The sequence below is a fragment of the Ranitomeya imitator genome, chromosome 1, assembly GCF_032444005.1.
Source record: "Ranitomeya imitator isolate aRanImi1 chromosome 1, aRanImi1.pri, whole genome shotgun sequence".
Lineage (NCBI taxonomy): Eukaryota > Metazoa > Chordata > Amphibia > Anura > Dendrobatidae > Ranitomeya > Ranitomeya imitator.
The window spans coordinates 836,151,115-836,178,001 of record NC_091282.1 but is presented as its reverse complement, the minus strand read 5'-3'; the positions used below and the strand labels follow the sequence as shown (position 1 = coordinate 836,178,001).

Here is a 26,887-nt window from a genome sequence, read left to right as displayed (position 1 = left end):
GGTGAGTATATAACTATTTTTTATTTTAATTCTTTTTTTTTAACAGGGATATGATGCCCACATTGCTTTATACTACGTGGGCTGGGCAATATACTACATGAGCTGTGCAATATACTACGTGGGCTGTGCAACGTAGCTGGGCAATATACTACGTGGGCTGTGCTGTGCTACATACTACATGGGCTGTGCTATATACTACGTGGGCTGTGCAATATACTACGTGACTGGGCAATATACTACGTGGCTGGGCAACGTGAATGGGCAATATACTACGTGACTGGGCAATATATTATGTGGCTGGGCAATATACTTAGTGACTGGGCAATATACGTGACTGGGCAATATACTACGTGGCTGGGCAATATGCTACATACTGTGTGGCTGGGCAATATACTACGTGACTGGGCAATATACTACGTGGCTGGGCAATATACTATGTCACTGGGCAATATACTACGTGGCTGGGCAATATATAATATGTGACTGGGCAATATACTACGTGGCTGGGCAATATACTACGTGGCTGTGCTATATACTATGTGGACATGCATATTTTAGAATATCCGATGCGTTAGAATCGGGCCACCATCTAGTCCATATATAATGGGCCTCATATGATGCTCCATATATAATGGGCCCCATATGATGCTCCATATATAACGAGCCCTATATGATGCTTCATACTGTATATAATGGCAACATATGATGCTCCATATATAATGGGCCCCATATGATGCTCCAGTAAATTATGGGCCCCATATAATGTCCATATATAATGGGCCCTATATATGATGCTCTAGTGTTTGATGGGCCCCATATAATGTTCTATATATAATGGTCCCCATATATTGCTCCAAACATAAAACAAAAAATTAAATGCTCGCCTCTCCTCGCTGGCCACTGCTGTGCTCCAGGCTTCACAGCATCAGCATACTCCGACTCTCTTCATTGTGCCCTCTCAGGCACAGGAAGCACACTAGTCACGTCATCACGCCCTCTGATTTGAAAAGGCACAGTCAGAAGATGCAGAAGACGCTACAGTGGAGGAAAGTGGAGAGGTAAGTATCACAAGTACTGGGGTCATGAGCAAGTGGTGGGGGAGCCCACTCGCGGGCTCTAGCACTGGCACCGGGCTCCCATAGCGCGCCATTGTCCCCGATGGTGAATGGGCCCTCTCCCGCCTGCCCTAAACAGTGATGACACCGGTACTGTTTTTCTGATACCGTTTTTCTACGGATGCATGAAGGAGGCGTTAGGGAATATTCTTGAATCTTGCAGCATTGTATGATGTGCGCGAAGGCCAGGTATGGAGTGGAAAAAGTGCTCTAATTTTGCTGTAGCTGCTCTGATATTTTTCTTTAACTGGAGTGCAGGGAAGCCGTATCTGTTGCTCCTTCTGATTTCAACTGTGTGACATATTGGCTCCATTGGTAGTTTGCTTTCCATGCTGCTGATGGTGCTCACCTTTCAAAGGGCCTGCGTGAATGATATTTGATAGCTGGAAGGCTGAAAACCTTGGATTTGTCAGGATCCAGGAGCAGAGCCCCAAGTTTGTGCTAAATATTTCAGTCAGTCTAGGGCTCCTTTCCACTTGTGAGACATACGTCCGAGTCCTGCAGGTTAAAACCCTCCTCTGGCGCCGGCACTCCAGAGCGGAGCGTGCAGCCGCATAGCAACACACGGAGCTGCACGCTCCGCTCCCAAGTGCTGGCGCCAGAGGAGGGTTTTAACTTGTGAGACAAGGCCGTATATCTCGCAAGTGGAAAGGAGCCCTAAGGCTATGTGCACACGATGCGGATTTCGTGCACACAGCGGATTTTTCCACGCAGAAACGCTGCAGATCCGCACTGTGATTTATAGTACAATGTGAATCAATTGTAAAAAAAAGCTGTGCAGATGGTGCGGAAAAATCCGCGCGAAAACGCTGCGGATTTAAAGAAGTGCATGCTACTTCCTTTGTGCGGATCTGCAGCATTTCTGCACCCTTCCATTATAGAAATCCGCAGTGGTGAAAACCGCAGAAAATCCTCACAAAATCCGCATCAATTCCGCATAAAAACCGCACAAAATCCGCGGCCAATCTGCACCTGCGGTTTCTGCCAGGAGATGCGGATTTTGTGCAGAAAATTCTTCCCCCCATTCCTCAATGTGTGCACATAGCCTAAGTCCCAATCAATTATAATCACTGAAGCTAATAGAGAAACTTCACTTGGTTTTGTTAATGAAAATAATAAATGGTGAAGAACAGACATGTTTTATGATATATGAAGTAAATTGTTACCTGATGCTCCATTTCTCTTCCCCTAGTTACTTGGAGCTACAGCAATTGAAGATAGGCTGCAAGACCATGTTCCAGAAACAATACAGCTTCTAAAAAATGGAAATATTAAAGTGTGGGTGCTAACTGGAGATAAGCAAGGTAGGCAATGAGAAAAGATGTATTGCATAAATTATTTCCTGTAGATTACTGTGCTTGTTTATATATAAATTCCTATAAACTTATCTGTATCCAAAATATCATACCTGTCTCTTCAAAAAATTCAAAGAAAAACTGAAAGATAGATATATAAATAGGGTCCAATTACCGTAATTAACCAAAAAGAAAAAAAAACACAAAAAAATACCTTTTATGGATTAATTTAAAAACAGAATAAAAGAGCTGTCTCTAGACACATTCTGAGGGGATCAGTACAGTCAGGTAGCAAATATTAAATAGTAATGTATGCTTTTATATTCACAATGAAAAAAGTCTAGGGAAAAAAGGATGATTCTCAGTTCTACCTGCCAGCAGAGGTTGACACCCTATGGGAAATCGCTATGGAGCCCCCGCTCCTGGTCGACTTGCCCTAAAGGTACCGTCACATTAAGCGATGCCGATCGCTGCAGCGTCGCTGTTTCGTCGCTGTGTGGTCGCTGGAGAGCTGTCACACAGACAGCTCTCCAGCGACCAACGATGTCCCCTGGTAACCAGGGTAAACATCGGGTTACTAAGCGCAGGGCCGCACTTAGTAACCCGATGTTTACCCTGGTTACCATTGTAAATGTAAAAAAAACCAAACACTACATACTTACATTTCGGTATCTGTCCCCTCGCCGTCAGCTTCCCGCACTGTCTCAGCGCCGGCCGTAAAGCAGATCACAGCGGAGACGTCACCGCTGTTCCGGCGCTCACCGTCAGTGCGGGAAGCTGACGGCGAGGGGACAGACACCGGAATGTAAGTATGTAGTGTTTTTTTTTTTTACATTTACAATGGTAACTAGGGTAAACATCGGGTTACTAAGCGCAGCCCTGCGCTTAGTAACCCAATGTTTACCCTGGTTACCAGTGAAGACATCACTGAATCGGCGTCACACACGCCGATTCAGCGATGTCTGCGGGAGATCCAGCGATGAAATAAAGTTCTGGCCTTTCTGCTCCGACCAACGATGTCACAGCAGGATCCTGATCGCTGCTGCGTGTCAAACACAACAATATCGCTATCCAGAACGCTGCAACGTCACGGATCGCTAGCGATATCGTTGTTAAGTCGCTCAGTGTGAAGGTACCTTAACTGACCCTGATAGGGATCCCTTCACAAAAACCTACCACCAACACCCATTTAAAGTGATTAAGTGCTATACCAGATACTCCTGAAGCCTGTCTATACAATGTGGCTGTGTGAGTGCTCATACTGAATGTAATGATGCATATGCGCTCTCTTAGTGTTTTTCAATAAATCTCTTTTTTTATGAGCTGACACTATGGCAACAAGGCATATGATGGATGCTTCAAATGTTATATACAAATGTAACCACACAATGGCAGGTTACATGCATGATCTTGCTTCTGTTAACATCTATGTGTGAGCAACAGCTTATTCAGATGATGCACAACACTATTGTCAGATATAAGTCCAAAGAGGGTTATAGGCCTCTTAATGCTTTGTCCCATGTTCTGAGGTAGAAAAGTCTGTAATACCAGATCAACCCTTATTCTCCACCCCCTTCACACAACCTATACTGGTATATGCAGTCACAAAACAGGCTTCATACAATAAGGTTAAAAAACATTAAGTGCATAGAGGAAAATTCCTCATATTGTTCATGTCACTTATCTTGTATCTATGCAGGATACCCCATCCTGACACATTTCTCCCCTCCTCAATGCCGTGAGGGGTTCATCAGGTGAAGAAAGAATTAAAGGCTCAGAAGCGGCTCCTGCCAGATAAAGCACATGTATCCGATAGATCAGGGGTGGGGAATCTTTTTTCTGCCAAGGGCCATTTGGATATTTATACCATCCTTCGGGGGCCGTACAAACTGCGCCCACAATGTACATCCTGACTCTGGCACCGGTGTCAGGACATAATCTTTCATGCCCTTCAATGTTCTGTAGTGAACATCGTGTGTGTGCTAACAGAGCAAGAAGAAATTAATGAGCTTGTGGCAATCATAATACACCACCCTGCCCAAGAATGCAGTCCCTGGGAATCTGCCCAGGGGCCTGATAAAAGGTCATCAAGGGCCGTAAATGGCCCTGGGGCCTGAGGTTCGTCATCCCTGTGATAGACCAATATTCATGTCTCTGCATTCCTGCTCCTATTGCTCCCTTTTTGAGTATTCCCACCGGTCTGAAGCTGGAAGAAAACGCCCCAAGTAAGAGTGCACCAGAAATTGCATTGTGGCCCATTGTAGAATGCAATATGCGTTCCACCAAAGCCGGAAGTGAGACGCCAGCTAAAGTTAACTGGATATTACATTTGCGGCTCGCCGTGGAATGCATAATGCACTCCAGCCTGAAGAGATCACCGGAAGCTCCATACATGCTGCATGGACCCACTAATCCTCAGGAGGGGTATCCCCAAAGGGCAGTTCCTGAGGCCTTTCAACAATAGGAGATACCCAGCACAGACCACTGATGCAGGTTAACAACATGCGTGGGGTAAAAACCACACAGATCTGCTGTCTCCTGACATGAGAGAGGTATCAGGTGACATGACACGATTAATTGGCACATATGACAACCAGAACGAGAAAGTAATTTCAGTTTTACGTAAACACCAGAAATTACATTGCGGCCCATTGTGGAACGCAATATGCTTTCCACCAATATCAAAACCCGAAGTGAGATGCCAGCTAAAGTTATCCAGATATTACGTTTGCGGCTCCCCATGGAACGCATAATGCGCTCCATCCTAAAGAGACAACTGGAAGCTCCGTACAGGCCTCGTGGACCAGAAATAGATGATTGCAGCTGAAAATGTGCCTTCACGTTGCCGCAGGTATGACAGTAGGTGTATAGTAACTAATTTATACATATCATTATTGTTGGCAGATATGCAACAAATACAGACTTACAGTATTTGTGTGCAGGAGGAGGTTACACTTTTCTGACAGTAGATGGCAATGTTGTTACTGTTATATGCTTAGTTGAGTGTAATGCATAAACTTGTACTTTGGTTTCACTTTCTCTCTGGTAAAAGGTCCTTCAGACTTCCTGTTATGCTGTATTAAGAAGCTGATGCATGTACCTCATGTTCTGTGTAGATAAAAGTTGAATTACCCCATATAATCTACTCTCACAAGTTTCTTCTGCAACCAAACTATGCAACAATTATTGCCTAATCCAAAGAGATCAGCCTCGAAGTTCTTTTAACAAGATATTTAGGAAGTAATCCTTGCCGAGATCTAATAATCAGTAAAAGATAAATTCCAACACAAAAAGGGGGTATATTCAATAATGCATGGTTACAAAGCTGGTAAATAACCAGTAGAAAATATTCATTTGGTATGATCCCTTAGGGATCAATATACCTTGGCAAAGTTTTCTGCATTAGAAATCTTGCGTAAACTCCAATTTATATAAAGTTGGTGAAAACGAGTTGTTCATTAATACCCCCTGGACTCATTGATTCAAGACGAAAGATCCATTGTTCTCTCTTTGAAGGATCTTCTTATCCCAATCACCCAGTCTTTTAGATTGTGGTATGGTTTCTATCCTCTTAAGTCACTTTGATGGTGTTGGACCATATGGCATGCCAAAGGTGTATCCCTTCCATGTTTTATGTCACCAATATGTTCCCCAATCCTAACTTTAAGAGGTCTCTTTGTCTTACCAACATAGTCTTTAGGGCAAGTGCAAGTGCACATGTAGACTGTCCCTACCATTTTGCAGTTAGCAAAATCCCTATTTCTGTATACTCTGCCAGTGAATGCACTTGTAAAGCTTCTACACACGTTAATATAGCAGCAGAAAATACAGGTGCCACATCTGAAAGTGCCAGTCTCCCTACGGTTCAGCCAGGTACCTGTTTGTGGACAACCATAGAGCGGGTGGGAGGTTGTCCACCTTATCCCCACCTCAGATAGTGGTGTGGGGCTTAAATAGCTGGACGCCAGAGTCTTTGTTTAGTAGGGCTGGAGAGAGGATCTCCAGTGGTTTGTTTCCCGAGGAGGAAAGACTGAACCTGAGTTGCTCCAAAGCGGTCAACTCCCCTCAAATGTATGGATTGTGTTATAGCATTTTGGTTTTTTTTGTTTTCTTGTTTTGCCGGAAGGGCTGTGTTTACTTTTCCCTTTGTGTTGGTTTATGCCATCTATATAATAAACCAAAAGAATTTTTAAAGAGACAGTGTTCATGTTTTCTACCTCCGTGTACCACTGAGTTGAACTGCTACTATACATATATCACAGTTGTGTGAAAAAGTGTTTGCCCCCTTCCTGATTTCCTATTCTTTTGCATATTTGTCACATTTAAATGTTTGAGATCACCAAAAAAACTTAAATATTTGACAAAGATAACACAAGTAAAGACAAAATGCAGTCTTTAAAGAGAACCTGTCACCAGGTTTGGCCGATATAAGATGCGGCCACTGCCTTTCAGGGCTTATCTACAGCATTCTATAATGCTTTATATAAGCCCCCAATCTGACCTGAAAGATAAGAAAAATACGTTTTATTATACTCACCGAGGGGCAGTCTGGTCCGATGGGGGTCACTGGTCCGGGTCTGGCACCTCCCATCTTCTTGCGATGCCGCCCTCCTGTTTGCTTCATGACTCCCTGGCATCTCCTCCTGCGCAGGTGCACTTATCTGTCCTGGTGACGGCAGAGCAAAGTACTGCAGTGCAAAGACGCTGGGCCTCTCTGACCTTTCTGGCTGTTTACGTCTATTTTCTTTGTGGACTGGGTAGTGCACACCAAATCACGAAGACATGCCTGATTTTCGCCCGAATGTTGGATCAATCTTGCCAATGAAAAAAAAAAAATTGGACAGCACCCGGATGTCATCCGCGTGCTATTTGTTTTTCACAGACTGATATTAGTAGCTTATCTTGTGGTTTTCATCGGCGAAAAAGATGAAATTCTGACAAAACATTGCAAAAATATAAAAATAAAATATATTTGCGCAACAGTTCAACTTACTGAGTGGGGAACAAGGAAAAAAGGGAAAGAAGGACAAGAGCAAGAATCATACGGGAGAGAGAAGGAACTAGTATGCCAGTAGCATCACTATACTAAATAATGGATTATTGTAAGGGCCAGATGTAGTGGGATTTTTCAAACCCAGTAAATGTAATTGGGGTACTGATGCAGAAAACGGGCAGCACACACGGACACAAGGACATGCATATCTCCGGTATAATTTTTTCAGGTACCGGAAATATCAGAACGTGTGAAAGAGGCCTTAGATGGTATAAGTATTAGCTTAATGATGTCACCATGCACATGTAAGGTGGTAGGATTGCTGGTGTGAGATCACCATGCAGTTTGCAATTAAGCCTAATGGTATAGGAAGACACTGGATTGATAGGTAAAACAGAGAGTCGCACTAGTTGTCATAAAATTTATACATTTCCGACCATATAGTCAATAATTTGTCCATTATAAATGTGTCCATTAAAAATGCAGGAGATAGGTAGACAATTACCTCATCAGGGGAGTTTGCTGTGCTGTGATTTGAGGGTATCCAGAGCATAAGAACATCTCCACTTTCCTAAAAGCCTTTCCAGGTGCCTAGGTGCTGATTGAGGAAAGCTGATGAATGAATACAATGAAGTCGGAGTGCTGTCCCGGCCTGTAACAGGTGCTCCATGTGGCTCTTCTGGCAGTTCGCAGGTGTAAGGAGGCGGACAAGACCTTCGTGACGTTGACTTTCACTGGGAACAGGACCTTCGTGATGTAAGTGGTCATGTGATACACACGTGACAAAAGCCGGTAATCGATGCTGGGAGTGAAGCATGGTGACATCATCAAGCTAATACTTACACCATTGATGGTCGATTTAGTTGCAGTAATCTCCACTGCAACCCTAATTACATTTACTGGGTTTAAAAAATCCCACTCCATCTGGTTCTTACAATAATCCATCACTTAGTATAGTGATACTACTGGCATACTGGGTCCCTCTCTCCTGTATGATTCTTGCTCTTGTCCTTTTTTCTCTTTTTTCTTTGTTCCCATCTCAGTAAGTTGAATTAAAGTGCAAACATATTTTATTTTTATACTGTTAATCTTTTTAGACCATTGTGGTTGTTGTCCTATTTTGCAGCTAGTTATACTTACTTATACCAGCGCCACTATTCACATTTATTATTGATTGCAAAAATAGTCACTCTACCCAAACTCTGATGAAACTGATCCAATACATTGATGAAACTCCGACCGTCCTTTGCGTAAGAGAAAAATCGCTTATGTCGGAATAAGCCTTTATACTGGATAGCTTCAGTTGAGCAAATAGCATATCTATATATGTAAAGCTGAGTGTATGTATGTGTGTGTGTATGTTTCAAGCTATGCCCACTCCACATAGCCCTGCCCACTCCGCATAGTCACACTGACTCCACACGCAGAGCCCCATACACACGGCCCACGTTGTTAGCGCTCACGGGTGGAGACACATTCACCTCAAAAGCCACCCTGCAAAACTCACCAGATGTGACATCCCAGCCTCTGCGAGCTACAATCAGGGCCGCCGCTTTCAGAGTATCAGTGTGAGGCAGGCACAGGCCACATCTTGCTCCGTCGTGTCTAGAATTGAGTTGCTCCTGTGAGGCATGAGCTAAAGGGAAATGGGAAGAGCCTTATGGATTACACAGCTGTGCTCATAACAGGAATTTGCTGTGCACATGTGATTGAAAGAGAGGAGTAAGGTGAAAATGAGAGGAGTGAGGGGATGATGAGAGGAGTGAGGGGAAAATAGTGAAGTGAGGGGAAATGAGAAGAGTGAGGGGAAAATAGTGGAGTGAGGGGAAAATGAGAGATGTGAGGTGAAAATGAAAGATGTGAGGTGAAAATGAGAGGTGTGAGGTGAAAATAAAAAGGTGTGAGTGGAAAATGAGAGGAGTGAGGGGAAAATAGTGGAGTGATCGGAAAATGACAGGTGTGATGGGGAAAATGAGAGGTATGAGGGGGAAAATGAGAGGAGTGGTGGGGAAAAATGAGAGAAGTGAGGTGCTGCTGCAGTATGAGGCTGTGTATAGAGAAGAGTGAGGCCCTGCAGATGGAGGCTGTGTATAACGGTACATTCATACGTTCACTATTTGGTCAGTATTTTACCTCAATATTTATAAGCCAAAACCACGAGTTGAAGAATCAACCATCATAGATCTTGCTTCTGTCCCACGCTGCTTCCCCTCTCCTCCTTGAAGTCAGAAAGGGGGGAGATTTTAATCAGATTGTATCTCAGCATAAATGGCAGGGCTTGCTTTAAAGGGACTCTGTCACCTGAATTTGGCGGGACTGGTTTTGGGTCATATGGGCGGAGTTTTCAGGTGTTTGATTCACCCTTTCCTTACCCGCTGGCTGCATGCTGGCTGCAATATTGGATTGAAGTTCATTCTCTGTCCTCCATAGTACACGCCTGCGCAAAGCAATCTTGCCTTGTGCAGTCGTGTACTATGGAGGACAGAGAATGAACTTCAATCCAATATTGCAGCCTGCATGCAGCCAGCAGGTAAGGAAAGGGTGAATCAAACACCTGAAAACTCCGCCCATATGACCCAAAACCAGTCCCGCCAAATTCAGGTGACAGGTTCCCTTTAAAGATGAGAGTTTCAGCTGTACTCAATCTGAGATATCCTGAGTGAGATTGAGCTGCAGAAATGTATACATACAGAAACTACCTTTTGCACTCTCCAGTATATGTTCCAACTTCAACTGTGTCTACATATGTCTGCAGAAGACAGATGCATTTACAGTGGGTACGGAAAGTATTCAGACCCTTTTAAAATGTTCACTCTTTGTTTCATTGCAGCCATTTGTAAACTCAAAAAAGTTCATTTTTTGTCACATTAATGTACACTCTGAACCCTATCATGACTGTAAAAAAAAACAGAAATGTAGACATTTTTGCAAAATTATTAAAAGAAAAACTAAAATATCACATGGTCATAAGTATTCAGACCCTTTGTTCAGACACTCATATTTAAGTCACATGGTGTCCATTTCCTTGTGATCCTCCTTGAGATGATTCTTCATTGGAGTTCAGCTGTGTTTAATTAAACTGATAAGACATGATTTGGAAAGACACACAACTGTCTATATAAGACCTCAGCTCACAGTTCATGTCAGACCAAATGAGAATCATGAGGTCAAATGAACTGGTCAAGGAGATCAGAGCCGAAATTGTGGCAAGGCAGAGATCTGGCCAAGGTTACAAAAAAATATCTACAGTACTCAAGGTTCCTAAAAACTATGCCCGGGCAATGCCGGGCTCTTCAGCTAGTTGATATATAATGACCAAATCTATGCAAAGAGGACAATCTTTTGTATCTTTTTAACAAATAATAGTCTTTAGGCACATTAGACATATACATGGCAGGTAATTTCCAAATAGGATTCCACACACAATGGAAAGTAAAAAAAATAAATACAATTAAATTCCTAATATGATTTTGAAATACTATTTTTTGAACAGAAACTGCAATCAACATTGGTTTCTCGTGCCGACTGCTAACTGATGACATGGAAATTCTGAATGAACAGCAAATCCGGTAATATTGTCAACATTTTTAATCTGTGGCTATTTGAATGTTAATTATACTTACAGTATATATAAAGTTTTATGATATTTTATAAAGCTTGATTGTTGCACACTGAGGCTCACAATTCGACATCCTTCACTTATACTGCACAGCGATTTAACAGCGGCACGAAGCGAATCTTGGTCACGTGACAAGATTCACAGCCAAAGTCACCATGTAGCCCTAGTCTAAAAGAATGATAACGCACACCTTGTACAAGATTACAAGTATAGATTAATGTACTATGTTTAAATCGGAGGTGCAGGGATTAAGCACAGGGAGGGAGAAACACTCCCGAAAGGGCCCTCATCCTGGATGATGGGAGGGAGAAAAACTCCTGAAAGGGTCCCCATCCTGGATGATGTATGTTCACAAGTGCGAAAGGTTCATCATAGGAAGAAATACGATAGATCCAGTAGGAAATTCAAGTAAAAATCTTGTTTATTTCTTCATAATTAAAATATAGATAATGGTAAACCACTCTAAAAGTATTGCACAGCATCACGCATAAAACATTCATGGAGTGGCAGCGTTATTCCGCCGCATTTCGACTTGATGTCTGAATCATGGCTTCATCATAATTATAGATAATACAGCCAAATGAACAAGTCAGTGGTGTACTGATGTCCCATAAAATAAAATCCTTTATTGTAATAAATCAAAAACACAGTAATTAAACTAGTGACATTAACAGGCAGAGTAGCACAATGGAGGACCATACATGCACAAGACAGTAAAATAAATTATTTAGGGTGCTATCTAGTGATGAATGAGTATACTCGTTACTCGAGATTTCCCGAGCATGCTCGGGTTGTTTCCGAGTATTTTGGCGTGCTCGGAGATTTAGTTTTTGTCGACGCAGCTGCATGATTTGCGGCTGCTAGACAGCTTGAACACATGTGGAGATTGCCTGTTTGTTAGGCAGTGGTACAGTAAGCGCTGTTCCATGGCACCGGGTGCTCTCATCATTCTTCCCTGCTCTGCTGGTGATCAACGCGAGCAGGGGAGAATGATGAGAGTTATTTTCAAGTGATAACAATGAGGGCTAGCGCGGCTGGTGGGACTATTACTCCCATCAGCCTACACCTGCTGCTGATAACAGTGAGAGTATTCATCACCCGCCGCCTATGCTATAAATAAATAAATAAAAAATCCTCTGTGGGTTCCCCTGTATTTTCTATAACCAGCCAGGCAAGACTCACAGCTGTGGGCTGTAAACCTCAGCTGTCAGCTTTGGCAAGGCTGGTTATCAAGAATAGAGGGGTCTATTTGCCCTACTCTTCCCACTTGCCCTGTAATGGAGGCAAGTGTGGTTCATATTTAACAATATCCCTCACCTGTCCGCCGTTCTGTGCCACGCCATAATCCATGTCTAGAGATTCTCACGGTGATCTGCTGTGAAGTCATGGAGAATAACTGTGGTGACCTCATCACTGACTTTTTCCTACGGTGCTGAGGTCACTGCAGTTCAGCCTGGCTGGGAACGCAGCTTCACTGACCACCGATAACCACGATGATGTCACTGCTGGTCAATGATGCTGCGTAGGCAGCAGCTCAGCCACCAGTGGTTGTCAGTCTGGACTGTCACATCTTGGCACCATCCAGGTTGAAAACTATTTATCCCCCAAACATGGATTGCAGCATGGGAGAGAATGACGGAGAGGTAATGGAAATTATTCTTTCTTTATTTTTGCTTTATTACAGGAGATGAGGGATCCAGTGAAATTAGGTTTTAGGTGAGTATTACTGTTTTCCATTTTTATTTAAAAATAACAAAGTGTGTTTTGTTTTATTTCTAATAAAGGACTTTATACTTGCTGTGTCTTTATTTACCATATACAGTAAATATAGGATTATTAATGGATGTCATGCCGCTGCCGCTCCCCACGCCCCACGCCCTATCATACTCACGTGTCCTCGGCGTCCCGGCGCATGTCCTCAGCTGCAGCGTCCTCTCCTCAGCGCTCACTCCCGGCTTCTGCGGCTCGTCGGGTGCGTGTGCACGCCAGTTTCAGTACTGCGAACACGCATTTTCTAAACTTTCTTCTGGCACCTTCTTCCTGTCCTCTCTATCACCTTGGAGGACTCACACCCGGAAGTACTGTGCAGCGCTGCTTTATTAATTGGCTTCTTCCTCTCTCCTGTGCCTGATGATCATTTGTGATTCCAAGTGTTCTTGGCCGCACGATTACTTTGTTGTTACCTAGCTTCCTGACTTGGTTGTTTTCCTTGCTCTCCTTAGATCCAGTCCTGTGTCCCTGCATACCTGCCAGTCCTGTGTCTCTGCATATCTGCCAGTCCTGTGTCTCTGCATACCTGCCAGTCCCATGTCCTCTCTGCTCTCGTTAGTTCTGTGTTCCTGCCTTATGCGCCCGTCCAGTGTCTCTTGCACTCCTGCTAGTCCGGTCCCTCCGTGGATTACTTTCTTATCCATCTTTGTCTCCCAGCTGCTGAGGCGATAGTCCCCCTACGGGCCTGCCCCTAACTCTCCCTGCATAGGGGGCGGTCTATCTGGTCAGCTCGTCCGTGGGTGGGTCGTCGTCACGGTCCAGTAGTCCACTTTTCGTTCTTTCTATAGAATCCTCACAATGGATATGGGTCTTTATAGTTGCCTCTCGATTACAAAGCCATGGGCTTGATTTCACCTGACAATACAAAGGTAACAACAACCCCACAAATAAGAACCCCACTTAAAACTGCTACAGGGCAAAAGGGAAGAGCCGGGCAAAGCACCAGAATTGGCACATCTAATAGATGTACTTTTTTTGGGCGGCTGTGCGCTGTGAGCCTGCAAATACCAGCCCCCAGCTGTCAGCTTTAGCAAGGCTGGTTTTCAAAAATGGGGACACCCCATGCTGTTTTTTAACTTTTGAATTTAAGTAATTTAAAAAAACAGCGTGAGGACCCATCTATTTTTGATAACCAACCTTCCTATCGCTGACAGCTGAGGGTTGCAGCAGCCCCAAGCTGTGAGTTTTGCCTGGCTAGTTATCAAAAATACAGGGGAACCCAAGCCGGAATTTTTATTTATTTATAGCCCAGTCGTTGGGTGGTGAAAACTCCCATCAGCGGCCGAGTACACTCACTGTTATTAGCAACAGCAGGTGAAGGCTGATGGGAGTAGTAGTCCCATTGGCCATTACCTGCTGTCATTGTTATCACTAGAATATAACTCATCATTCTCCCCTCCTCATGCTGATCGCCGGCAGAGCAGGAAATAATGATGAGAGCCATCTTCAGCACCTGGCATTGTTGAACAGCCCTTACTGTACCATTGCTTCCCAGTCTCTCATGCGTTTGGTACTGAGGGCGGCACACGGTTGCCACACATGTGCCGCAACGCAAGTATTACACACGCGGACACTGACATCTCGGTACTGTTTTTTCCGGGAACCGAAATATCAGGATGTGTGAAACCGCCTTAGGGCTGGTATCACGCATTGTTAATTGTAGTCCATACTCAGACTACAATGCACAGACTGGCCACATGTCTCCCTCATTGACATTTATGGACCTGCCATGTTTGGATCTGGAGATCCACATCGAGTTCATGCATCATGGTCTGAGTTGGGACAGCAATGCACAGATGTGTGAAGCTGGCATTGGAGAGACCTTCCATCCCATTTAATAATTGACTTAAAGCCACATTCAGTATTTCAGTCAGTGAGAAAAACAGACCGATTTTCATAAGTGTTTTGGATCTGATTTACATCTGTTGTTTGGCCAGTTTTTAAGTGTTTAGCAACGGTGTTCAGTAGCCAAATCAGGACCTGGTAATTCCTGACAAGGCACATTTAGTTTTTTCGTATACACCATTTTTAAATCTATTTTTAAATTTTTTTAAATTATTTTAAATAATTTGTTGTTCAGATATATTCACATAATTTCTGCCTTTTTCATGAGAATTTTCATGTAATTTTATATTACGTTTTTTCTACTATCAAGGGAAAATGAAAAAAGAACTAAGAAAAACCTTTTTTACATTTTATTTTTATGTCCAAGAAATTCAGCTGAAAACATTTTAAATTGCATTCCCCTTTCCATAGACATTATTTTTATTCATTTATTCATATACTTTTTTATAGGGTGTGGCAGGAAATAAAGATTCGGATTGGCAGTGTCTCTTTTTTCTCTTAGAATATGTGCACACTGAGTCTTTTTGCTCAGTTTTCTGAACATTTTGGCATATTAATACATTTAATTACTTAATTCCCTTGTAAATGGGGCTGGTATATTCACTCCAGTTACAGGGGAATTTTGGCTTCCTGCCTTAATAGCAGTGCTGACTGGGTCTCCACCAACCAAGCAGTTCCTCCTCTTTCCCTACATCCAGCGATCACATGATCACTAGAGTTGAGTGACCTTGACCTTTTTAGAGTCGAGCCGGGTTTCGCGAAACCCGACTATCTCAAAAGTCGGGTCGAGTGAAATCGGCCGATTATGACGTAAAGTCGGGATCGACCGAAACACGAAGCTTAATGTCTGATAACATCTGTTGCACCATACCCACGTGACCCGGCACATCGCCGTCCAACATCCGAGTGGAGGCAAAAACCCCAGTCAGATGCTAGTGATGACAGAACGCCGGATGACGCGGGGCAGCAATGGACGGCAAGCCGGCGCATGCACACTACAACCACAGCGGTCAGATAGAAAGAACACATAACCCGATAAAGATATTGTAATGTGCATATGCAGTACTACGTGGTCTGAGAACATTTCTGTGAAATTTTGTAGCCTTCCATTTCTCTCACATACATTGTTACATAGTCTTTGAACATTTCTGTGATCTGTAAAACTGCTTAAAAGATTTTACTTTTTTTAGGCTTCCATTTCTCAGACATACAGTGTTATGTGGTTTGAAAACATTGCTGGGATCTGCAAAACTTCTAAAAAACTTTAAAAAAATGTGTGGACTTCCATTTCTCAGACATACATTGTTACATGGTCTGCAAAGATTTCTGTGATCTGTAAAACTGCTAAAAATCTTTAAAAAATTTTGCAAGCTTTAATTTCTCAGACATAGAGTGTTCCATGGTTTGTAAAGATTTCTATAATATGTAAAACTGCTAAAAAGCTTTTAAAAATTTTGTAGGCTTTGTGATGCAGTGACCCCTGTTACAGCTAGGGGGCGCTGCATGGGCTCCTCGGGATATGCATGGAGGCATATCTGTAGTTGTAATGGTTGAACTAGCCACACACACCTCCCATCTATGGGAGTCGCTACCAGTAGAGTTGAGCGACCTTGACCTTTTTAGAGTCGAGCCGGGTTTCGCGAAACCCGACTATCTCAAAAGTCGGGTCGAGTGAAATCGGCCGATTATGACGTAAAGTCGGGATCGACCGAAACACGAAACCCAATGCAAGTCAATGGGGCAGCATAGTCGGCAGTGAGTGGGGGCCAGGAAAACACCTAGAGTGCCCATTTTAATGTCAAAACCATCCATTCTTCTTAATGAAGCTTGTCAAGCTTAATTTACCTTATAATAATTGGAAGGCATTTGAAATTGGAGGTCATTTGGCTAAAGTTGTGGTGGGTAGGGCTGGTTCAAGTAATTAGTGGGCCCAGGAAATCTGGACCACGTCACGGCAGTGGAGCAGGGAGAGGTAAGTATTTCAACTTTGCAAGTGCTGTGAACCTGAGCAAGCAGGGGGGGCCCACTCGTTGGCATTGGCACTGGCACAGGGCCCCTCAAAGTACAGCGGTGTGTTTGCACGGCGGGGGCGCCTCCCACCGGCAGCAACACTTTTGCGTACTATGAGAGGCCCTGTGCCAGTGACGTCGCCAACTAGTATTCCTCCCCCCACCTGATGAAGGAACCTGCACTTTCATCTGCACCTTCCTCTTTGTCCCCGTGTAAGGTGGTATGGTATGCGGGAAGAGCAACCTGACTTTCAGCAGGGTCACAATGTTGTTGTGTAGCGTGCACGGGGAATGTTGCGTTATGGGTCAATGTACCAGCAGACTCATCTATCACTGGCTGGGCAATGGGCAGGATGAGGAGGAAACACAGATATAGGCCCAAAGAATAAAGTTGGCTAAATGCAGTTCAAAATTGGTAACACAGGAATAACCAGGGGGCATTGCAGTGGAGGACAACTGGAATGAGAGGCTGACACAGAGAGTAGGCCCAAATCAGTAAGTAGTCGAAATGCAGTTCAAAATTGGCAACCGTAGTAAACAGGCGGCACAGCTTTGTTCAGTGGAGGAGAACAGCAAGGAGTGGCAGACACCGATAGTAGGCCCCAACCCAACTAGTAGGCCAAATGCAGTCTAACATTAACAACTACTTAACGAGCGCCTGAAAACGGAATTTCAGGACAGGAAACCAGGAGAACAGCAAGGAGCGGCAGACACTGTTAGTAGGCCCCAAACCAACTAGTACGCCAAATGCAGTTGTTCCATTTAACCACAATTTAACGAGAGCCTGAAGATAGAAGCTCAGGAAAGGCAACCTGGAGAACACCTTGGAGTGGAACACACCATCTCTCTCCACCCCATACCCATTTTGTAGGCCTAATGCAGTGTAGTTTTCTACAACTACTAAACGAGAGTCGGAAGATCGAAGCAATGGCAAGGAAACCTGGGGAACACCTTGGAGTGTAACACACCATCTCTCTCCACCCGATACCCATTTTGTAGGCCTAATGCAGTGTAGTTTCCAAGAACTACTAAACGAGAGCCGGAAGATCGAAGCTCAGGAAAGGCAACCTGGAGAACACCTTGGAGTGGAACACACCATCTCTCTACACCCCATACCCAATTTGTAGGCCTAATGCAGTGTAGTTTCCAACAACTACTAAACGAGAGCCGGAAGATCGAAGCTCAGGAAAGGCAACCTGGAGAACACCTTGGAGTTGAACACACCATCTCTCTACACCCCATACCCAATTTGTAGGCCTAATGCAGCCTACTTTCCGACAACTACTAAACGAGAGCATGAAGATCGAAGCTCAGGAAAGGCAACCTGGGGAACACCTTGGAGTGTAACACACCCTCTCTCTACACCACGGAAGGGCTGATTCTTAGGAAGGAAGGCTGTCGGAAAGAAGCAGGGCGCGTCCGAGGGTGATTATATTCTTATTAGGTATATACTCACCCTCGGACGCGCCCTGCTTCTTTATTTGTAATGAATGTTTATTTGCAATGTGGTTTTGACTTACTCTATTTTTTTGGTAAATAATGATTTTATTATTTTCATTGTTTTGCATCTTCTTGGCAATAATATAAAGAAGACGCGACAGGACAACACTCGGTGGATGCCATATCTGTGTTTTAAATTGAAAAAAACTTTCAGTTAACTACTTGCAGGAGAAAGTTATTGTAGCTGGTGGCCATTTTTAGTACTGTACCAGATTTTTGTTGTATGTGTTTGTTTTTAATGTTAAAATGTCTGCATTTGATATCTCTCCAGTATTTTCTTTTTTATAAGCAAAATACTTATTTTTATATTTTCTGATGTTGGTTCAAGGGGTACACGGGCAGCAGTAGACAGGTCAGTGGAGGCCTAGTGGAAGGAGGGACCGCAGACAGGCTTCGAAGCCCTAACATAATAAATTGGGCTGGCTGTAGGCAATTTAAAATTGGTTCCAGGGGAACCCGGGCAGCAGTAGACAGGTCAGTGGAGGCCTAGTGGAAGGAGTGACCGCAGACAGGCTTCGAAGGCCTAACATAAGAAAAATGTCAATACAATGGTATTGACAGTGCCAGGCATTGAAGGATGTCAGCGCATAGACTAAACATTGGTGGAGCTGTGAGAGAAAGTTTTGCAAGTGGTAGAGCACTGTTTGACCTGGGGGGGGGACTGTCTTGTGGCCGGCGGTACAGGCCCAGGGCCCCTCATATTACAACGGTGTGTCTGACGTTGGGTGCGCACCACCACCGCCAGACACTTTATTGTACTATGAGGGACCTAGTGGCAGTGCCGTCGACCAAAAGCGGGCACACCCACCTCTTCAGACAAACAGTACTCTCACGGGTGCTGGCGCCAAGTGGCGATACCACGGCCCCGTGTGGGGACTTTGGCCATTTAGGGAGGTGTTAACATGTCGGATGCTGGACAATCAGGTGCTGCAAATTACGAGATTGGAAAAGTCGTTCAGAATAGTCCACAGGCAAGATCTTTACATAGGAAAGCTAGGTGTCAGCCGGGCAAGGTGGGGCAAAAGATTTCGAAATCCAGTTGTGGTTCATTTTAATGAAGGTTAGATCATCTACATTTTGGGTAGCCAGACGAGTCCTTTTTTTCTGTAAGTATTGAACCTGCAGCACTGAATACTCTTTCTGACAGGACACTAGCTGCCGGGCAAGCAAGCTCCTGCAATGCATATTCTGCCAATTCTGGCCAGGTGTCTAATTTTGATGCCCAGTAATCAAATGGGAATGACGGTTGAGGGAGAACGTCGATAAGGGATGAAAAATAGTTAGTAACCATACTGGACAAATGTTGCCTCCTGTCACTTTGAATTGATGCTGCAGTACCTGTCCTGTTTGCGGTCATAGCAAAATCACTCCACAACCTAGTTCCAAGTTCTCATGTGGCATTATATTTTGCAATTTGCCTTTATAGCGAGGATCAAGGAGGCAGGCCAACCAGTAATCGTCATCGTTCATCATTTTTGTTATGCGTGTGTCCCTTTTGAGGATACGTAAGGCATAATCCGCCATGTGGGCCAAAGTTCCAGTTCTCAAATCTGTGGTTGTGCTTGGTTGAGGGGCAGTTTCAGGCAAATCCACGTCACTTGTGTCCCTCCAAAAACCAGAACCCGGCCTTGCCGCGCCAACAATTTCCACTGGCCCCGGAAAAGCTTCCTCATTAAAAATATAATCATCCCCATCATCCTCCTCGTCCTCCTCGTCCTCTTCGCCCGCTACCTCGTCCTGTACACTGCCCTGGCCAGACAATGGCTGACTGTCATCAAGGCTTTCCTCTTCCTCAGCTGCAGACGCCTGATCCTTTATGTGCGTCAAACTTTGCATCAGCAGACGCATTAGGGGGATGCTCATGCTTATTATGGCGTTGTCTGCACTAACCAGCCGTGTGCATTCCTCAAAACACTGAAGGACTTGACACATGTCTTGAATCTTCGACCACTGCACACCTGACAACTCCATGTCTGCCATCCTACTGCCTGCCCGTGTATGTGTATCCTCCCACAAAAACATAACAGCCCGCCTCTGTTCACACAGTCTCTGAAGCATGTGCAGTGTTGAGTTCCACCTTGTTGCAACGTCTATGATTAGGCGATGCTGGGGAAGGTTCAAAGAACGCTGATAGGTCTGCATACGGCTGGAGTGTACGGGCGAACGGCGGATATGTGAGCAAAGTCCACGCACTTTGAGGAGCAGGTCGGATAACCCCGGATAACTTTTCAGGAAGCACTGCACCACCAGGTTTAAGGTGTGAGCCAGGCAAGGAATGTGTTTCAGTTGGGAAATGGAGATGGCAGCCATGAAATTCCTTCCGTTATCACTCACTACCTTGCCTGCCTCAAGATCTACAGTGCCCAGCCACGACTGCTTTTCTTTCTGCAAGAACTCGGACAGAACTTCAGCGGTGTGTCTGTTGTCGCCCAAACACTTCATAGCCAATACAGCCTGCTGACGTTTGCCAGTAGCTGCCCCATAATGGGAGACCTGGTGTGCAACAGTGGCAGCTGCGGATGGAGTGGTTGTGCGACTGCGGTCTGTGGACGAGGTCTCGCTTCTGCAGGAGGACGAGGAAGAGGAGGAGGGGGTGCGAATGGCTACAGCCAACTGTTTCCTAGACCGTGGGCTAGGCAGAACTGTCCCAAACTTGCTGTCCCCTGTGGACCCTGCATCCACCACATTTACCCAGTGTGCCGTGATGGACACGTAACGTCCCTGGCCATGCCTACTGGTCCATGCATCTGTTGTCAGGTGCACCTTTGTGCTCACAGATTGCCTGAGTGCATGGACGATGCGCTCTTTAACATGCTGGTGGAGGGCTGGGATGGCTTTTCTGGAAAAAAAGTGTTGACTGGGTAGCTCGTAGCGTGGTACAGCGTAGTCCATCAGGGCTTTGAAAGCTTCGCTTTCAACTAACCGGTAGGGCATCATCTCTAACGAGATTAGTCTAGCTATGTGGGCGTTCAAACCCTGTGTACGCGGATGCGAGGCTAAGTACTTCCTTTTTCTAACCATAGTCTCATGTAGGGTGAGCTGGACTGGAGAGCTGGAGATCGTGGAACTAGCGGGGGTGCCGGTGGACATGGCAGACTGAGAGACGGTGGGAGATGGTATTGTTGCCGCCGGTGCCCTAGATGCAGTGTTTCCTACTACGAAACTGGTGATTCCCTGACCCTGACTGCTTTGGCCTGGCAAAGAAACCTGCACAGATACTGCAGGTGGTGCAGAAAATGGTGGCCCTACACTGCCGGAAGGGATGTTGCGTTGATGACTAGCTTCATTGGCCGAGGGTGCTACAACCTTAAGGGACGTTTGATAGTTAGTCCAAGCTTGCAAATGCATGGTGGTTAAATGTCTATGCATGCAACTTGTATTGAGACTTTTCAGATTCTGCCCTCTGCTTAAGGTAGTTGAACATTTTTGACAGATGACTTTGCGCTGATCAATTGGATGTTGTTTAAAAAAATGCCAGACAGCACTCTTTCTAGCATCGGATACCTTTTCAGGCATTGCAGACTGAGCTTTAACCGGATGGCCACGCTGTCCTCCAACAGGTTTTGACTTTGCCACGCGTTTTGGGCAAGATACGGGCCCGGCAGATGGAACCTGTTGCGATGTTGATGCCTGCTGTGGCCCCTCCTCCTCCGCTTCAGAACTGCTGCCGCCTGCACCCTGTTCCCCCAATGGCTGCCAATCGGGGTCAAGAACTGGGTCATCTATTACCTCTTCTTGTAGCTCGTGTGCAACTTCGTCTGTGTCACCTTGTCGGTCGGTGGTATAGCGTTCGTGATGGGGCAACATAGTCTCATCAGGGTCTGATTCTTGATCAGCACCCTGCGAGGGCAATGTTGTGGTCTGAGTCAAAGGACCAGCATAGTAGTCTGGCTGTGGCTGTGCATCAGTGCACTCCATGTCAGATTCAACTTGTAATGGGCATGGACTGTTAACTGCTTCACTTTCTAAGCCAGGGACGGTATGTGTAAAGAGCTCCATGGAGTAACCCGTTGTGTCGCCTGCTGCATTCTTCTCTGTTGTTGTTTTTGCTGAAGAGGACAAGGAAGCGACTTGTCCCTGACCGTGAACATCCACTAACGACGCGCTGCTTTTACTTTTACCAGTTTCACGAGAGGAGGCAAAAGAGCTAGAGGCTGAGTCAGCAAGATAAGCCAAAACTTGCTCTTGCTGCTCCGGCTTTAAAAGCGGTTTTCCTACTCCCAGAAAAGGGAGCGTTCGAGGCCTTGTGTAGCCAGACGACGAACCTGGCTCCACAGCTCCAGACTTAGGTGCAATATTTTTTTTCCCACGACCACCTGATGCTCCACCACTACCACTACCCTCATTACCAGCTGACAATGAACACCCCGGCCACGACCTCTTCCACCAGACTTCCTCATTGTTTTAAAAATGTTACCAAACTAACGGTATTTGTTGCAGTCACACAACTTACACGGTGAGCTATAACTTCAGTATGATTTAGCTACCCATTTACAGGTGGGTGAGACCACAACGAAAATCAGGCACAATGTTACACACTCTGTTGTTGGTGGCAACAAATGAGAGAGATGCCACACACGCAGGACTGTCACTGAAGCGCAAATGTAAATATTAATCTCCCATTGATTTGTGTTTTTTTTTTTAAAAAAGGAGACTTTAGAAAAAAAAAAAAAAAAAAAGATTTTTTAAGGAAGAATTTATAAACCAAATAAAATGAAATGATTTTTTCAGGGAGAATTTAGAAAACAAATAAAACATAAAATAGCCTTTCTAGGGCCCAGTGAGTGAGAGAGGACGCACACAGGAGTCAGGAGTGGCACACAAGCCCAGAGGCCAATATTTATCTCCCACTGATTGATTTAGTGATTTTTTCAGGTAGATTTTGGAACCCAAATCAAGCAAAAAAATTAATAGGCTTTCTATGGCCCACAATTGGAGAGAGAGAGATGGCACACCCAGGAGTCAAGACTGGCACACAAGCAGAAAGGGCAATATTAATCTCCCACTGATTTGATTTTTTTTTTTTTTTTTTTCAGGGAGACTTTAGAAAAAAAAATACAAAAAAATGAATTTTTCAGGAAGAATTTAGAAACAAAATAAAATAAAGTGATTGTTTCAGGGAGAATTTAGAAAACAAATAAAAAAAAAATAGGCTTTGTAGGGCCCACTGAGTGAGAGAGGACGCACACAGGAGTCAGGAGTGGCACACAAGCCCAGAGGCCAATATTTATCTCCCACTGATTGATTTAGTGATTTTTTCAGGTAGATTTTGGAACCCAAATCAAGCAAAAAAATTAATAGGCTTTCTATGGCCCACAATTGGAGAGAGAGAGATGGCACACCCAGGAGTCAAGACTGGCACACAAGCAGAAAGGGCAATATTAATCTCCCACTGATTTGATTTTTTTTTTTTTTCAGGGAGACTTTAGAAAAAAAAAATACAAAAAAAATGATTTTTTTCAGGAATAATTTAGAAACCAAATAAAATAAAATGATTTTTTCAGGGAGAATTTAGAAAACAAATAAAACAAAAAATAGGCTTTCTAGGGCCCACTGAGTGAGAGAGGACGCACACAGGAGTCAGGAGTGGCACACAAGCCCAGAGGCCAATATTTATCTCCCACTGATTGATTAAGTGATTTTTTCAGGTAGATTTTGGAACCCAAATCAAGCAAAAAAATTAATAGGCTTTCTATGGCCCACAATTGGAGAGAGAGAGATGGCACACCCAGGAGTCAAGACTGGCACACAAGCAGAAAGGGCAATATTAATCTACCACTGATTTGTTTTTTTTTTGTTTTTTTCAGGGAGAGTTTAGGAAAAAAAAATACAAAAAAAATGTATTTTTTCAGGAATAATTTAGAAACCAAATAAAATAAAATGATTTTTTCAGGGAGAATTTAGAAAACAAATAAAACAAAAAATAGGCTTTCTAGGGCCCACTGAGTGAGAGAGGACGCACACAGGAGTCAGGAGTGGCACACAAGCCCAGAGGCCAATATTTATCTCCCACTGATTGATTAAGTGATTTTTTCAGGTAGATTTTGGAACCCAAATCAAGCAAAAAAATTAATAGGCTTTCTATGGCCCACAATTGGAGAGAGAGAGATGGCACACCCAGGAGTCAAGACTGGCACACAAGCAGAAAGGGCAATATTAATCTCCCACTGATTTTTTTTTTTTTTTTTTTTTTTCAGGGAGACTTTAGAAAAAAAAAATACAAAAAAAATGATTTTTTTCAGGAATAATTTAGAAACCAAATAAAATAAAATGATTTTTTCAGGGAGAATTTAGAAAACAAATAAAACAAAAAATAGGCTTTCTAGGGCCCACTGAGTGAGAGAGGACGCACACAGGAGTCAGGAGTGGCACACAAGCCCAGAGGCCAATATTTATCTCCCACTGATTGATTTATTGATTTTTTCAGGTAGAATTTAGAACCCAAATCAACCAAAAAAATAAATAGGCTTTCTATGGCCCACTATTTGTGAGAGAGATGGCACGCTCAGGACTGGCACACAAGCCCAGAGGCCAATATTAATCTCCCACTTTTTTTTTTTTTTTCCAGGGAAAATTTATAAACCCAATAAAAAAAATAATAAATAGGCTTTCTATGGCCCACTATCTGAGAGAGAGAGAGATGGCACGCTTAGGACTGGCACACAAGCCCAAAGGCCAATATTAATCTCCCACTGATTGATTTATTGATTTTTTCAGGTAGATTTTGGAACCCAAATCAAGCAAAAAAATAAATAGGCTTTCTATGGCCCACTGAGTGAGAGATGGCACACACAGGAATAAGGAGTGGCACACAAGCCCTGAGGCCAATGTTTTTCTCCCACTGATTGATGTAGTGATTTTTTCAGGTAGATTTTAGAACCCAAATCAAGCAAAAAAATAAATAGGCTTTCTATGGCCCACTGAGTGAGAGATGACACAGACAGGGATGGCACTCTAGCAGAAATGCCAATCTTAATCTCCCACAAAAAAAAAAAAAAAAGGAACTGTCCTTCAATTACTATCTCCCTGCAGTAATCTCAGCCAGGTATGGCAGGCAGCAATAAGGAGTGGACTGATGCACAAATTAAATAAAAAGTGTGGACAAACAAACAAGATAGCTGTGCAGAAAGGAAGGAACAAGAGGATTTGTGCTTTGAAAAAAGCAGTTGGTTTGCACAGCGGCGTACACACAGCAATGCAGCTATCAGGGAGCCTTCTAGGGCAGCCCAATGAGCTACAGCGCTGAGGGGAAAAAAAAAAAAATGTAGCTTCCACTGTCCCTGCACACCGAAGGTGGTGTTGGGCAGTGGAAATCGCTACAGCACAAGCGGTTTGGTGGTTAATGGACCCTGCCTAACGCTATCCCTGCTTCTGACGAAGCGGCAGCAACCTCTCCCTAGGCTCAGATCAGCAGCAGTAACATGGCGGTCGGCGGGAACGCCCCTTTATAGCCCCTGTGACGCCGCGGACAGCAAGCTAATCACTGCAATGCCCTTCTCTAAGATGGTGGGGACCAGGACCTATGTCATCACGCTGCCCACACTCTGCGTTTACCTTCATTGGCTGAGAAATGGTGCTTTTCGCGTCATTGAAACGCAACTTTGGCGCGAAAGTCGCATACCGCATGGCCGACCCCGCACAGGGGTCGGATCGGGTTTCATGAAACCCGACTTTGTCAAAAGTCGGCGACTTTTGAAAATGTTCGACCCGTTTCGCTCAACCCTAGTGATGGGGCAACATAGTCTCATCAGGGTCTGATTCTTGATCAGCACCCTTCGAGGGCAATGTTGTGGTCTGAGTCAAAGGACCAGCATAGTAGTCTGGCTGTGGCTGTGCATCAGTGCACTCCATGTCAGATTCAACTTGTAATGGGCATGGACTGTTAACTGCTTCAATTTCTAAGCCAGGGACGGTATGTGTAAAGAGCTCCATGGAGTAACCTGTTGTGTCGCCTGCTGCATTCTTCTCTGTTGTTGTTTTTGCTGAAGAGGACAAGGAAGCGACTTGTCCCTGACCGTGAACATCCACTAACGATGCGCTGCTTTTACTTTTACCAGTTTCACGAGAGGAGGCAAAAGAGCTAGAGGCTGAGTCAGCAAGATAAGCCAAAACTTGCTCTTGCTGCTCCGGCTTTAAAAGCGGTTTTCCTACTCCCAGAAAAGGGAGCGTTCGAGGCCTTGTGTAGCCAGATGACGAACCTGGCTCCACAGCTCCAGACTTAGGTGCAATATTTTTTTTCCCACGACCACCTGATGCTCCACCACTACCACTACCCTCATTACCAGCTGACAATGAACGCCCCCGGCCACGACCTCTTCCACCAGACTTCCTCATTGTTTTAAAAACGTTACCAAACTAACGGTATTTGTTGCAGTCACACAACTTACACGGTGAGCTATAACTTCAGTATGATTTAGCTACCCCTTTACAGGTGGGTGAGACCACAACGAAAATCAGGCACAATGTTACACACTCTGTTGTTGGTGGCAACAAATGAGAGAGATGCCACACACGCAGGACTGTCACTGAAGCGCAAATGTAAATATTAATCTCCCACTGATTTGTTTTTGTTTTTTAAAAGGGAGACTTTAGAAAAAAAAAATAAATTAAAAAAAAAAGATTTTTTAAGGAAGAATTTATAAACCAAATAAAATGAAATGATTGTTTCAGGGAGAATTTAGAAAACAAATTAAAAAAAAATAGGCTTTCTATGGCCCACTGAGTGAGAGAGGACGCACACA

The 26,887-nt window shown here is 44.3% G+C and overlaps 1 protein-coding gene across 1 annotated transcript in view; it reads left to right on the top strand.

Annotated features, from left to right (window-relative positions):
- The window catches only part of ATP8B3 (ATPase phospholipid transporting 8B3), a 652,733-nt gene that overhangs the window by 408,586 nt on the left and 217,260 nt on the right, over window positions 1-26,887 (top strand). The window contains exons 18-19 of the mRNA XM_069740644.1: window positions 2,308-2,419; window positions 10,897-10,972. Of these exons, the coding sequence (XP_069596745.1) occupies window positions 2,308-2,419; window positions 10,897-10,972 (188 nt within the window). The remainder of the gene's footprint in view (window positions 1-2,307; window positions 2,420-10,896; window positions 10,973-26,887) is intronic.